The 15,133-nt window shown below is 40.2% G+C and overlaps 1 protein-coding gene across 3 annotated transcripts; it reads left to right on the top strand.

Moving 5' to 3' along the window:
- The first annotated feature begins 2,683 nt into the window (after nt 1-2,683).
- On the top strand, nt 2,684-12,387 carry LOC109527499 (CD209 antigen-like). Of its 3 annotated transcripts, none has more exons than XM_019889486.1 (7): nt 2,684-2,909; nt 3,088-3,211; nt 5,774-5,872; nt 5,971-6,765; nt 8,083-8,225; nt 9,261-9,370; nt 10,966-12,387. In XM_019889486.1, exons 2-7 carry the CDS (start codon nt 3,106-3,108, stop codon nt 11,099-11,101), a joined length of 1,389 nt encoding a protein of 462 aa, XP_019745045.1. In that variant the 5' UTR covers nt 2,684-2,909; nt 3,088-3,105; the 3' UTR covers nt 11,102-12,387. The 3 variants fall into 3 exon arrangements, with proteins under 3 accessions (XP_019745045.1, XP_019745043.1, XP_019745046.1); XM_019889484.1 differs by having other exon boundaries at nt 3,046-3,211; XM_019889487.1 differs by having other exon boundaries at nt 3,046-3,211; nt 9,261-9,374; nt 10,966-11,062.
- The last annotated feature ends 2,746 nt before the right edge of the window (nt 12,388-15,133 follow it).

The raw sequence follows: 15,133 nt of genomic DNA, 5'->3' as shown, positions 1-15,133 counted from the left end.
CCCAGCAACGTTGACTTGCAAGCCCCCAAGCTAACAAAGTGAGTAGGCTGATAACTAAGTTGAGGAGGGTGTTTTGCTCTGAGATGATACACCAAAGAAGGACAATTAATATGATTTTTGAATTCGTCTTCGCAAAGTGGACAAAATATTTTAGATTTTCTCAAATGAGCCGTTGAGCAACTTTTTAAAGTAAAACTTTGTAAAAGTCCATCCAGCAGTTCATGGAGGTCAGGAGCCAAGCTCAGCAAAAAAAAAAAAAAAGTTCCTCCACATCATGTTCCTTACCAACTCCATCAACATTATCACTTCCTCCCTTTGCTGGCCCCTTTTCCTCTCATGCAGTATGTTGTACGTACCTAAAAAATTTCATGCTCTGAACTGCTGTTCTTTCCTTTTAATCCCCTCCTCTCCTTCGTGCAACGATCACAAAGGTTTTTCCGCCTTTTCCTCATGTCTTTCACTGTTTAATGAAATATATCTTGAAAAAATAATAACCTGTATGTACACACACACACACACACACACACACACACACACACACATATATATATATTTTTTTTTGGGCATATATATATATGCCCAAAAAATTTAATATCAAGGGTAAGTCCTTTTATTTCAATAATTTGTTTCAAAAAGGGAAACTTGTTTGTTATATGATTTTACAATAGACAAGATGAAATATCGCAAGCCTTTATTTGTTTCACTTTTGATGATTATGGCAGAAACATACAAAAAAAATCCAGTGTTTCACAAAATTTCATGTCACCAACATGAGAGGATCTTAAACACAGAAATGTTCTTCTGAAAAAGTGTATTAAAGAAATATGACCACAGTACATGTTGGGCCTCCTTTTGCGTTCATGACAGCACTAAGGTGACATGGCAAGGAGGTGATCAGCATTTGGCATTGTTCGGGTGTTATTGTAGCCCAAGATGCTTTGAGACTGGCCTTCAGATCATTAGCATTTGTATCAATACTTCGAATGGTGAAGTGAGTTGAGTTTGCTGCCACCATCCACTCATACCTCAAGTTTGCGCTTGCAAATCAAAGCAAAAATATCGGCCAAAGGATGGCTTGTATCTCGAAAATACCCATACGTGAGATCACTCTTATCTCAAGGCAGCGCTGGATAACGCATTTACAAACAAATCTCCGAATTCATTTTCAAGGGTTTTTATTTTCTCTATAAATCAGCAAACTTACACATTCAACAGTGGATAAAAAAATAATTTCCCCAACTGTTCATATTAAAATAATTGGAAGTGCACATGATGATGTTCCAAATGGATGAATAAAATACATATAATAGTCGTACCAAATGCCCTGCATAACCCCATTATGCGCTGCACCCCATTCTGTGTGTGAAAAATACAAGTTGGAAAAAGCTGACCAACTGATTCACACTTTTTTTTTTGTCCAACTGCATATTCAGCATCTCTGGTTTGTAAACTCGCGTCTTCCTGCCAGTGTTTCATAATGTGAAACAGTGACTAAGTTGCTGTTGTGCAAATGTTTCTTCTATCAAAAACTAGTTTATTTCTCACATTCACAAACACGGGATAGATTAATGGAGGAAGTGTGCCAAAGACTTCAATTGGTTGCAGTGCTATGGAGCTCTTTAACACCAATTTAACGGTCCGAACGCCCCCACGGCCCCAAGTGTTGAGAAAGCAGCTTCTGAGTATTTATTGAAGCACTGCAAGGAGTAGGCCTGTCACAATAAAAAAATAAAAAAATAAATAAATAAATCAGATTCGGATCATAGGGACGAAGCAGGTAAGATACAGTACAACAAGTCAATGACTTCATTTTCAATAACAATATTTATATTAAACAGAGATATGGCTGAGCACAGACACACCATCATCTTTACTTCCAGCTACAGCTTCATATTTGGAAACATGGCAAGAAATAAGAGAGGGGGTGTAGCAGCTATTTTAAAACTTTCACTTCATTTTAGAGAGGTCATGTTTACTATGTTCCCAAATTTTGTGTTCGGTTCACACGGAACCGTAGAATGTTTTAGGATTCCATATATGACAAAAATATTTATTAAAGAAAACCGCACCAACAAATTATAGACTGAAATCACTGGTCACCAGGAACCAGGAGAAGCTGTAATTTGACATTTTTGCCAATTTGTCAGGTAACTCAGGAGGGGTTTTGTGGACTTGGAAAAGGCATTTGACCATCTCCTTCGGGGAGTTCTGTGGTGGTTGCTTCGGGAGTATGGGGTACCGAATCCCCTAATACAATCTGTTCAGTCCCTGTACAACCGATGTCAGAGTTTGGGACTCATTACAGGCAGTAAATTTTGTACAGCTAAAGTATCCAGGTTACATCAATGGTATTGACAATGTTTAAATGATTTATCTTGGTGTCATCACAAAATCCTGGCTTTTGAAAAGGGATTCATAGACTTTTTTTAAAATATGCATTTTAGCAAGGTATACCTACTTTGTAGAATTCAATCTAGATTTTTTTTTAATTCTTGGAATTGTGCATAATATCAGGATGTACATGTTGAAAGTGATGTCTATCCAACCAGCATTCTCAGAAATATTGTAACACAGATTGCAAAAAGTTAACCAACGGACTGATTTTTTTTTTTTCCTCTAAGTATGATGCTATAAAAGCTGCACGTTCAGCATCTCTGTGGTTTGTAGAACCTCTTCTTCCTGATATTGTTTCATATTGTGAAATAGTGCCCGAGTTGCTGTGCAGTTGCATCTATTTCTTCTGCATGAAACTGGTTTATTTCTCACAGACACAGGATAGATCAGCGGATGAAGTGTGGCTATGATTCGTATTGACAACACTGCTAAGGAACGATTTGACAAACTGCTCTAATTTCACTTAGTGTGGCCAAATCTACTTTAGAGAATTTCTATCAACACTGCAAGGGGTGGTAAGTCTTCTTATTTTATATCTTACATGCAATTGAAAGTGCTAAAGATCAAATGCTAATGCTTATATCTCAACTCAAATCAACTCAACTGTATTTATAGAGCACTTTAAAACAGCCATCATATGTATTCATACAGCAAAAACTTGTACCTGGATCAACTATTTACTTCAACAATAAGGAGGAAGCAGAGGCAAAAATGACTGTGAAGTACCAAACTTCTACAGAGACAGCAATGGACATCGATGATGGGAATGGCGGCTACAAGCATCTGATCATGAATGGCAGCAAGCTTAAATATTCAGGTAACAGAATTCTAAGTCATTGCTACGCTTGATAAATAAATAAATAAATAAATAAATTTGACATATTATGTACATTTAAGATTTTTTTTTCCATATACGAGTTGTGAAATAAGGTTTTTCTCACCTTAAAACTATTACTCCCGGTGTCTGGTTCACCTTTTTGGGGTTGTTATCATGTATTGTAAACATAAAGCCAACGTAGACAAATTTTGATTGCAGTGACAGCAGTTTTCAGGAGAACATTTTTCATACTTTCTTTATATTGTTGCTTTTGAGAATGGATTTTTATACAAACAAATAAATTAATCTCCACAGGACAGTTTCAAAATACCAATTGCAAGTGAAGCAGAAAATTGATTTTTGAAATTCCGAATAAAGGTTGATATTTCTGTTAGGTTCATCCTGCAATAATGTCCGAAAGCAGAATAACAGAATATCCCAAACTTTTTGTGGCAAGTCTGTATTGACCACAGGTTTTTGCGAGAAAGAAACCTTCAAATCATACATTACGGTGCACTTGTGTCCCCGTCCATCCAATTTTCACATTTGTATGCGCTATTATTGCTGGATTGCTGAACCTGGATTTTCCAACTCTGACCCCATTAGACATTGAACACTGCCTTCTAACAGCAAAGTCCAAAACTTCCAGTCAAATCAGGAACAGTGGAAAATTCTAAAATGCAATACAGGTATGGCAACAGCCATGAAACAAGAACTAAAACTCTGAACTAGCCCTGTGAGTTTCTTTCGTGCCGCTCAGTGGCAAGATGGGGTGGGGCACCTCTCGCTCAATCAATTGTGAAGCAACGTGAGACGTATCAAGTATCAAGTACAACTTTATTGTCAAATGTGCTGTATGTGCAACATACAGCATAGATGAAATTTCTTGGCTCTCAAGACAACATACAACAAGAGGAGCCGCTGCGAGTGCCCGCGCCGCCATCAAAAGAAAAGTTAACATAAAATGACAAAATAATACAAGACAACACGTTAGACACAGACAATCGTGCAATCTTAACCACTTTACTGCATACACTTTGATGTCTGAACATGCGTTCCAAGTGTTGATGATCAATGTGTCCTCAAATTCGCATTAGCTCTCTCCGTATTTATTTATTTTTTTAATCAGGTAATTACCATGCAGCCGTTACTCGGTTAAAGCCATCGCACATTTACATTCACATTTAATGCAGCAATTTGGTCACATGGGCCAGTGAGTGTATTTCTTGTGATGTGTCACATGAATTATGTATCCAAATGGGGTCCATGTATACTGTCACAAGGAAGTGGAGACACGGCTGTAGCAGCCATGCTAAGTAGAGGTAAGATCGGGCCTAAAAAAATCCAGCCTGACCCGACCCGGCCCGAGCCCGACCAATTAACTTGATTTGCAGGCCCGAGCCCGAAGCAAACCCGAAATTTCATATTTTATTTGTGAGGACTCGGGAGGAAGAGGGGTGATTTATGATAACAAATTAAAGCCTGTCTTTTGTAATGAAATCTAAGTTAAACAAACAAGACTGTATAAATATTTATGTCGTTTATATTTCTGTTTCTGCAGAGGGAACATTAACCGACAATTTTCCATCAGTGCCGGATTTTTTTTTAAGAGTTGACGGGAAAAATTTAAGGCCATCCGTCATTTTGACGGGTTGAAAATTGGGCAATAAACCACAGCAGCAGTACGTCCTTAAGAATCTAGCGCGGCACTTTAAGTCTTAAAGTGTCTGAGTCTGCGGCTCCTGTTTAGTAGTTAAATAGCAATTACTTACAGCGCCTTCTCTGTTTTATCCAAATTATTTATTTTAAAACAAGTACTCCTTAGTTTAGTATGCACACATCGTTTTAGCATACATTTTTATAAACATACATTTATTTTTAAAAAGTCAGCGAGAGAGAAGCCCGGCCCGACCCCAAGCAATGACTGACATTTTCGACCCGACCCGACCCGAAATTCGGGTCGGGCTTGGGCTTAACATCTTACCTCTAATGCTAAGTGACATACTTATCCAAAACAATATGTATGTATATATGTAATGTACACACACACACACACACACACACACACACACACACACACATGCACACACAATTATATAGATATTTCTCTTTGATACAATTGTAATGTGCAAGTGGTCACAATGTTTTAGCCCATCAGAAGCGTGAATGCAAGATATCAAACTCAAGGCCCGGGGGCCAGATCTGGCCCGCCACATCATTTTCTATGGCCTGCGAAAGCAAATCAAAGATGTCAACTTTCATGATGCTTCCTAAAATCGCTAGCAAAATGTCAAATTCTTATTTGTAATAAATAAGAGTGACACTGTAAGCATTTTTTTTTTGTTACCAAACCCCTCATTACAGTAACTTAAACAATAGGTGAATAAACCATTATTCATTACTTCTTTATATGGTTTCAGTCATAACGGCCCTCCCAGGGAAAGTAACTAAAATCTGGCCCCTGACAAAAATGAGTTTGACACCCCTGCATTAATACCTGACTCTATGGACAAATTATAAATGTCACATAACAAATCTAGTGTCATGTGCTTTTTTTTCCAGTCTATGCATTGAGAAACAGCCCTTTTAGGGCTGCCACACTTATCCTTGGGTTGATGTGTGTTGTCCTAGTGGCTGGGGTCATCGGTCAATCTGTCCACTGTGAGTCTACCTTATTGTTAAACATGCAGCAGATGTGAAAAGATCGCCAACAGTGTAAGACTGCTTAACTTTGATACGTCTTCTGTTTTCCGTGGCAGACTGGAAAGTGGGCAAAGACAATCAGAGGAAGTTGGAAGTTGTTGGAGGGGAGAAAGACAAACTACAGTCCCAACTCAAAACCGTACAAAACGAGAAGAAGAATCTAGACGTCAGCCATGAGCATTTACAACAAAGTTACAACTTCATATATAAAAGGACAAATCAAATCCAAGCTAACAACGACTTACTGAAATCGGAGGCAAATCAACTGAAAGACAGTCAAAGCAAATTGCAAGCCAGTAACGCTGCTCTAAAAAAAGATCTTGAGCAGCTGAAGAGCAGTCAGGAGCAGTTGCAGACTAATAATGATGCCTTGTCGACTGCCAAAGACTTACTCCAAACAAAGTACGAATCGATTGGCAAGAGCAAAAATGTCTTACAGGCCAACTACGATTCTGTGATTAAAGAGAGAGACAATTTGCAGAACAAATTCAACAATGTCACAAGGTCAAAAGAGAAGCTGCAAATGAGTTATAACGTTCTGATCAAGGATATTGAGCATCTACAGGTGCGATACACCTCCTCCTCCAATGAGAGAGACACGATTGCAAGCAGTCACCAAAACCTAACGTTGGAAAAAGAAACTCTGCAGGCCATTTACACCACACTGGCCAAAGCTACGGACGAATTGATGGCCTCCTACAATTCCACAGTTGAAGAGAAAATGTTTCTTGAAAGCCGCTTGAAAAATGTGACGGCAGAGAGAGACCTGCAGAGGGTGGAAATCAGCAACATGAGTGCTGAGGTTGAACAGCTGCGGGCAACCGTCACAAGATTGAACGCAACGATAAAAGGTAACGTTGACACATGCTTATAGTATCGAGCGACTTTTAGAAAGGAAAAGGAAACTTTTGCACTTTCTATCCCTTTTCAGACATTGTGAAAAGGACATATGTGTATTAATATGTGTGCGGATACATTGCATGTAAAGAGTATGGATATATAGATACGGTGCACACCCTGGGAAAATATTTGTTTTTGTAAATATGTATTCACAGAAAGAGAAATGAAATGGGGGTGGAAAAATGCTGAAAATGTGTTGCGTGTACAGTCCATGATAAAAGCAACACAACACCCCCAAAAAAACAACAACATTGTCCATCATTCGATTAGGCAGTGTGTACAAACATAAAAGTGCAAATATCAATGCTGATTCCAGGAAAAAGGTTTAAGACGACACACCCTTAACCAGTTTTAGGCAGGCACTTGATAACAAAGACGTAACACGTCGTGCAACATGCCACTGTTCATTTTTGACTTGTTTTCTCATCCATTTTGTTATCAAAATGCCATATGGCACCACTAAGTATTGTCATTTTTCAGACAACACTCTTAACCATGTTAGGTTTCATGTTTTTCCTTTGAGACAGAAAAAAAAGGACATTTACAGTGGCAGTGGCAGACAAATGCAGGCAGCCGATCGATCACGTTTATCAGACATAACGCTTTTCATAGACTGTGCCTTTTGGAGGCGCACACATTTTCCTCCCAGCCACTCGCAGTCTATGGACCCCTGGGATACCCAACAACAGTATTTAAAGTAAGTGGAGTTTAAAAGATTGTTAAAAACGCAGAGGATGGTTTCTACACACTGCCTAATGGAGTGATGGACAATGAATTGTCAATGGTGTGGTGCTACGTACACACACAAATGTGTATGAATGAGAAGGTATGTGTAAATTTTAATACACTTATATGAAGGTACGTTTGTATGTGTATGTAATAGAGTGTGTTCACGATACGTGTCGATATAAAGTCTAACGATACATCACTTTTTTTGAATGATACAATTCGATACGATGAAGCCGATTTTGATACGATATTTTAAACCCATTCTAATTAATGGTAACCCCAAATAACCTCGTTTGAATGCGGTTTCATCGGTTTTAATTTTAAAAACTTTGCTGATTCCAAAACGTCAAAAAACGTCTGCGTCATTTGCACAACTGTCCTTGTAATGTAATGACCACACTACTGGTCACTTTCTCATTGTTTGATAAATCTCTGGATTCATTGTTTGCACGGTAATTACTGGTAAGTTATAGGCAATGTTTACAATATTTCCATTACTTGTCATATTTTTTTCTATCAATCTAAATATTCTATGACAGACAAGGTGTGCCAAAGCGGCTGGAAGAAGTTTGAGAACAGCTGCTACTTCACTTCTACTTCAAAGAAGACATGGTACCTGAGCAGAAACTACTGTCAAGGAAAGGGAGCCGACCTGGTCATCATAAACAGCAAAGCAGAAATGGTGGGTTCATTCTGTACTCTAGAACACTTTTCTTTCTTTGACGCTCAGTGAATCGCATGGTTAAACAGTTGTGTTTTACTGGAAACTTGTGTGAAAAGTGCTTTGAAAAAAAGTACAGCAAGCAAGCAACAAGGGTCACAATACACTGCATAGTTGGGAGAAGAAGAAAAAAAAAATGCCCAAAACCTTTTTACATAAAAAGACAATATGAGCGCTAAAATGAAAATTAAATCCATAAAATCTCAGAGCCAATATAACTGTGACAAAAGATTCAGAGATACAGCTCCGACACACACTTGTCTGAAGAGATTATTTTTTTTAGAAATTAAGACAGGGGTGGAGTGATGAGAGTAGAGTGAAAAGTAACAAATAAACTTTACGAAATAAAGAAACAAAGTAAGACTTGGCGTGGCAACGACTGGGATCTAGACATGTGAGGCTGTAAAAAGACCAAAGAGGAAATGAGTGCAAACGTAAAGAACTGGGAGAACCAAGGAATAAGCTCTCAAAAATACGTTATTAAAAGAAAATCCCGAGTATACACTTGATATAATGTACAACAAAGGATTGGGGGGAAAAAAAAAAAACTCAGAATGATGAAAAAGACTGGGGGATACTGGTTAGCCAGAAGGTGCACGTATACACTCCGTACATGAGATGTGACAAGACATTAAATGAGGTGGAAGTCTGCCCAGAACCTAAATACTGGGTGTGATAAGTAATGGGGAACAGCTGTGCGAGGAGCTCAGCACACCTGAGCACGGTCAGCTCTGAAAACAAAGACAAAGACCAGCACAGGAAACAAAACTACAACCATTTCAAAATAAGAGCTCATAGCACAGAACTCACAACAGGTTGCATTTGTCAGATGAAAACGCAGGATGTTCTATAACCTGGAAGCCAAAGACTCACCCTCCACTGTGTGTCAGATTAGACTTGGTTTCCATCATTTCACAAAGAATTGGCAGGCCTTTTGTTGGACAGTGCTATATGATGTATAAACAAATGATATTACTGTTGCCTTTCTTTTTCTAGGTATTTATTAATGGCTTGTTTTCAATTAACAAAGAGGTCTGGATTGGATTGACCGATGAGGGAGTAGAGGGTCAATGGAAGTGGGTGGATGGGACCGCAATGACCCTATCGTAAGTAAAAAAATATTTTCTCATCTTGCTTTGTCAAACACAATGAACAAGGCTTATTGGTGGTGTCGATGGTCTACAACCCAAGGTTAACGATTGGCCAAATGGTGCCGAGGCTCCGACCCGGGTGTCGAGGGATGGAATTTCTGAAATGCTTATTGAAGCATGGTTCACAGGAATGCGCGGATCCATCCAAATGTCGATATTACCGAGTCAGTCGCAATATTGGTTAAATATAAGCGATTTGAGATCGATAGAGCAGTTTCAGTTTCGCTCTTGTCAAACAGGGATAGCTCGATTGCCGGACTCATCGCTTCTGTCTCAGCACTGAGCAGGCATACTTTGCCCCTCCTCCCATGTTGTTCCACTATGTGATTCAACACCACAAACAAGCCGCCGGTTCCGGTCAGCAGACCCACCAAGCACACACGACACACACATTCATAGAAATAAGAAGCAGCTCGCTCTTCTGGGAGTTATGTCGTATGTTTTTTTTTCTGATCCGCTTATTCTCACAAGGATCATGGGGCATGCTGGAGCATATCCCAGCTGTCATCGGGCTTTAGGAAGGGTCCGCTAGTCCATGACCAGCCAATCGCAGGGCCCACAGAGACGAACAACCATTCGCGCTCACAATCACACCTAGGGTCGATTTGGAGTGCGCTTTGTCCCACACTGGGGAAATTTACAGCCTTCAGCAGCAAGATTGTGGGTAGAAAGAAGAGAAAAGAAACCCCAGTTCAATTAAGTGCAATATAAATACAAACATGGATAAGGTCAATAATTAAGTGCAATATAATACAATAGTCACAGTACTATTCACATATGTTGTCATATCATTTAAATAATTCTATGCTTTATTTATTTATTCATTTTTTATTCAGCAGCCTGACAGCAGTCGGTAGGAACGAGCGGCGGTATCTCTCCGTCTTGCAACGCGGGTGTAACAGTCTCTGACTGAAGGAGCTACCGAGTGCTGTCAGGGCTGGCTGGAGGGGGGGGGGGGGACTGTCCAACATAGCTTTTAGCTTAGCTAGCATCCTGCTGTTGCCCACCTCCTCCAGAGTGTCGAGGGAGCAGCCCAGGACAGAACCAGCCTTCCTGACTAGTCGCTCTAATCTCTTCCTATCCCGGGCCGAGATGCTGCCTGACCAGCAGACAATGCCATAATGGATGGCCGAGGCCACCACCGAGTTATAGAAAGTCTTAAGGAGTGACCCCTGAACCCCAAAAGACCTCAGTTTCCTGAGTAGGAAAAGTTGGAGTTGGAATCACACCTAGGGTCGATTTGGAGTGCGCAATCAACCTGCCATGCAAGTTTTTGGAATGTGGGAGGACACCGGAGTACCCGGAAAAAACACATGCAGGGATGGGGATAACATGCAAACTCCACACAAGAAGTCCAGAGTTGTAATCGAACCCTGCACCTCTGCACTTGAGGCCAACGCGCTAAGCAGTCGACCACCGGGCCGCGCATACACACTCTCTGTCTCTATCTGTCTGTCTCTCTGTCTGTCTGTCTGTCTGTCTCTCTCTCTCTCTCTCGCTCTCTCTGTTTAAATATTTATATATATTTTTTGTTTCTCTCAACATTGCAGGTATTGGGCTGATGGACAACCAAACAGTTACAATGGCAACCAGGACTGCGGGGAGTTTTGGTATCGTAGTTCAGGAAACGCCGAATGGAATGATGAAAAATGTAGTTCACAGAGATATTGGGTTTGTGAAATGTAGATCCTTTGGGGCATATTCTCCCATGTGCGGAAGACAAAAAAGGCATGCGGCTGCAACACTTTTGGCTGCACAGCTCATCCCATCGACTTAAGCGTGTCACTTTGGTACCTTCATGGACAGTACACAGTCAGGGTGGAGCAACTAAAAATGACGTTGTTCCCTGTTTATACTATATCTTGCCTGGACCGCATTTTCCCAAAGGCTTCAGCAGATGTTCTGTTGCACACACCAGAGTGTGTAGTAAGTCTAACATTCTGCAAAAGTCAAACATCATATTGCCTACTTTGATTCCATCACCTGCGTCCGTGACAGCGCAGCTACTGACTTGGAGTTTGATGTAATAATAATAATGTAATGATGATGGGTTGGATTTTGAATCATTTGTTTGGATTTGACAATCTGTTGGGTATCACGAGCCCGGTGTGTGGCATGACACATTGCTGGGCACCACCTGTGGCTGGCTAACTCTCTTCTCTACTATTGCAACAGCTCCAAACATGCGTTTATTCATGAGCACATTATTTTGATCAAATTAGTTTTTACTAGATTTATTAACTACAGAATGCAAAAACACATGATCCTCTAAAGTAGCCTGTTAGATAACTGGCAGACACGTAATTGGGAATGATTAATATACAGTCACTTCTAGATCTACTATGCAAGTTAATGTCACATTTATTGGTGAAGTCAACTCCAAAAATGTCTTTAGTGGGGCTGCATACAATATCATAGTATAAACATAAATATTGTGTCTGTGTCATATGAGTTAAGTCGCAAAATACGCCTGTTTTTATCCATCTGGGGCGGACATTTTGCCACTTAAGATTGACTGAAAATGCGATTGACTGAAAATGACATCACAGTTTCTCAGGGTTCAAGTAATGACCAATCATAGCTCACCTGTTTTCTGAAACTGAGCCGTGATTGGCAAGTGGAAAAATGCCCCCCTCCCCCCGAATTGGATAAAAATTGGTGGATTTTGCATCTTAATTCATATTCCAAAATTATTCATCAGAATACAGATTTTAGACTAGACTGGCCACATAAACCATTGTATTGTAAATAACATTTTTGGGACTGACTTCCCCTTGAGAGTTCAACATATTTTACAAATGGATTTCTATAAAATTCACTTTTCTTCTAAAAAGTCCACCATCTAGCAACTAGGAATACTCTCAGAATACAACGAGTCAACAAGTTTGGTGGTTGCGTACAAATAATTACATTACACAAGTTTGGATGGGAGAATTGGCGGACCTTTAAAATTCGCATACCAGGCAAAAAAACCCCCAAAAAAACAAAACAAAACTCATGGGCCCTCAGGAGAATATGGCGCTCAATGTGTAATAGATTCCAGGTGATATTTGAATGATTGAATTTGAGTTTGGGAAACATTTAACAAAAGAGGGGATCTTAAAAGGGGACCTTAAAAAGAATGTACAGTACGAAAGAAACTTCACATATGGACACCATTCGCAACATTAAAAAGAAATGCCATGTGAGATACATACTACATACTCATGGAGAATGCAGTAATTAATGTCCTCCTATATTACCTGCATGAACATGAGAGGGCTGCTTTTGGTCTAGTGCAGTGGTTCTTAACCTTGTTAGAGGTACTGAACCCAACCAGGTCATATGCACATTCCCCGAACCCTTCATTAGTGAACAATAAAAATATGATTTTTTTTTTTTTTTTTTTTTTTAACAATTTCAAGACATAAAAAAAATGCATTGAATTAAAAACAGAAAAAAAACTACTGGTAAATACAATTTCAAGACATAAGTTTGTTTTTTTTAAATAGTGCACAAAATGAACCAGCCAGTGCTGGCCAAGCGGGCGTGTCATAACTCATTGACATGTTGAGTTGGGTGTGCCTTAACCTCCATGGCAGAGGCTCCGTTGAACCCCTGAAACCGATTCACCGAACCCCTAGTGTTCGATTGAACCCAGGTTAAGAAACACTGGTCTAGTGTCTCAGTGGCTTAATTTGCAAGACATAATGCCCATTACACCTGCGCTCACCGGAGATTGCAAAGGGTTGAGAGAAAACAGATTCTCCCTCGGGCAATCGAACTCTTCTCCCACTTCGTGCATGTTAAAAATACTCGGCATGGCATTTGTTTTTAATGTTACCTTTGTAGCGCGTCTCCTCTCCAACTGTAAATATTGTATCTCTTTTTGTCCTGGAAATGTTCATCGCACACACATGCGTGCCTGCCTGTTCTTGTGCAGACAAAGTCTTAACAAAACTTGCCTAAGTAAACCTTTTGTGGAATGACATGCGAGTGTGTAACTTGCTTACTGTTTCTGGTCGACCCCTTCAAGTTTTTGCTCTGCATTATAGCATTGTTTTGTTTTGCTTTTTGTGGTGAGTTTCCTCCTCATTATTTCTACGACCTCCTCATTATCCAAAATTTGTCTCCTGTCCAGCAGTAAATTATGCACATTATGTCTCTTTGGGAGGCGGCGGCACAGTGTGCGACTGCTTAGCATGTCTGCCTCGCAGTGCAGAGATGCGGGGTTCGATTCCAGCTCCGGCCTTCCTGTGTGAAGTTGGCATATTCTCAACATGCCTGCGTGGGGTTTTTTCAGGTACTTCGCTTTCCTCCCACATTCCAAAAACATGCATAGCAGGTTAATGGAACACTCTAAATTGTCCCTTGGTATAATTGCGAGCGTGAATGGTTGTTTGTCTATGTGTGCCCTGCGATTGGCTGGCAACCTATTGAGGGTGTACCCCGCCTACTGCCCAAAGACGGCTAGGATAGGCTCCAGCACCCCCCGCAACCCTTGTGAGGATAAAGCGAATTGGAAAATGGATGGATGGATGTCTCATTGGACCCATCATGCACCTCCCCGTGTGTTGAAAATGTTACCAAAAAAGTGAAATATATCAATACTGTTTAATGTATTTGTCAGCTCTTATGCATTTTTCCAAGCTGAACTAATTGATTACTGTCAAACAAACCATGTATTTAAAATTAATGAGGCCTTCCTCTAAAGATTGAACTGTGGTTCATATCCGCAGCTTAATTCACAGAGTATACTCAGTGTTATGGAGGTACATTTCAATGCTCTGCTGTTGTTTTCTGTTTTGAGATTTTTGCTTCCTTATGTTAATCATGGATGTATACATTTGCAATTATTTGATTCTGAATGACATGGGGTATTCTTTTTCATAGAATACATGAAAATGCATAATGTGAAATCTTCCTCAACAAATAAATACCACAACAATAATCAATAAATGTCTGTGATAAAGCGTCAACTTCAAGCCAGACACAACTTAAATGCAAATACATGTTCAAATATAAATGTGCTTTCAACCAGGATTATTCGCACTGAAATAGACATGACAAATCACACACACTCATTTCTGTTAGATATTGTTTATTAAACCCAGTGGTAAAACCATCAGACAACACGGTTGTTGACTGGTTAGCACGTCTGCATCACAGTGCAGAGGTTGAGGGTTTGAATCTGGCTCCGGCATTTTTGTGTGGTGTTTTCATGTTCCCTCTGTACTTCCGTGGCTTTTCTCCAGGTACTCTGGTTTCCTCCCACATTCCAAAAACATGCATGGTAGGTTGATTGAATGCTCTAAATCAGGGGTCCCCAACCGCCGGTCCGCGGACCGGTACCGGTCCGCAGGGCATTTGGTACCGGGCCGCACAGAAAGAACTTGCCTTAATTCCGTTTCATTTATTTCGGAATATGAAAGATGTTTTATTTTGAAAAATTACCGGATTCTCCGTTACATCCGTCTGTGTCACGCTTGACACATGTCAAGCCGCGCTTCTTCGTCACGTGACCGATTACGCTAAAAACAAAACGCTAGAGCTCGCAAAATGAGTAATAAAAGTGCTGGAGAGCGCAAATGACGGCGGCCTTAAAAGTACGTTCGAGACAACTGGATTAAAGTTATGGCTGAATATTCTGAGATCGCCACAGTAGCACTGTTGCTATTTCCGACATGCTACCTGTGTGAGGAGGGGGTTTTCTGCAGCAACGGCGACTAAAACAAAATT

Source organism: Hippocampus comes, unplaced genomic scaffold, assembly GCF_001891065.2.
Source record: "Hippocampus comes isolate QL1 unplaced genomic scaffold, H_comes_QL1_v1.1 scaffold86, whole genome shotgun sequence".
In the NCBI taxonomy this organism is placed as follows: domain Eukaryota; kingdom Metazoa; phylum Chordata; class Actinopteri; order Syngnathiformes; family Syngnathidae; genus Hippocampus; species Hippocampus comes.
Note: the sequence above shows the minus strand (reverse complement) of the source record. Positions and strands in the feature narration are given on the sequence as shown.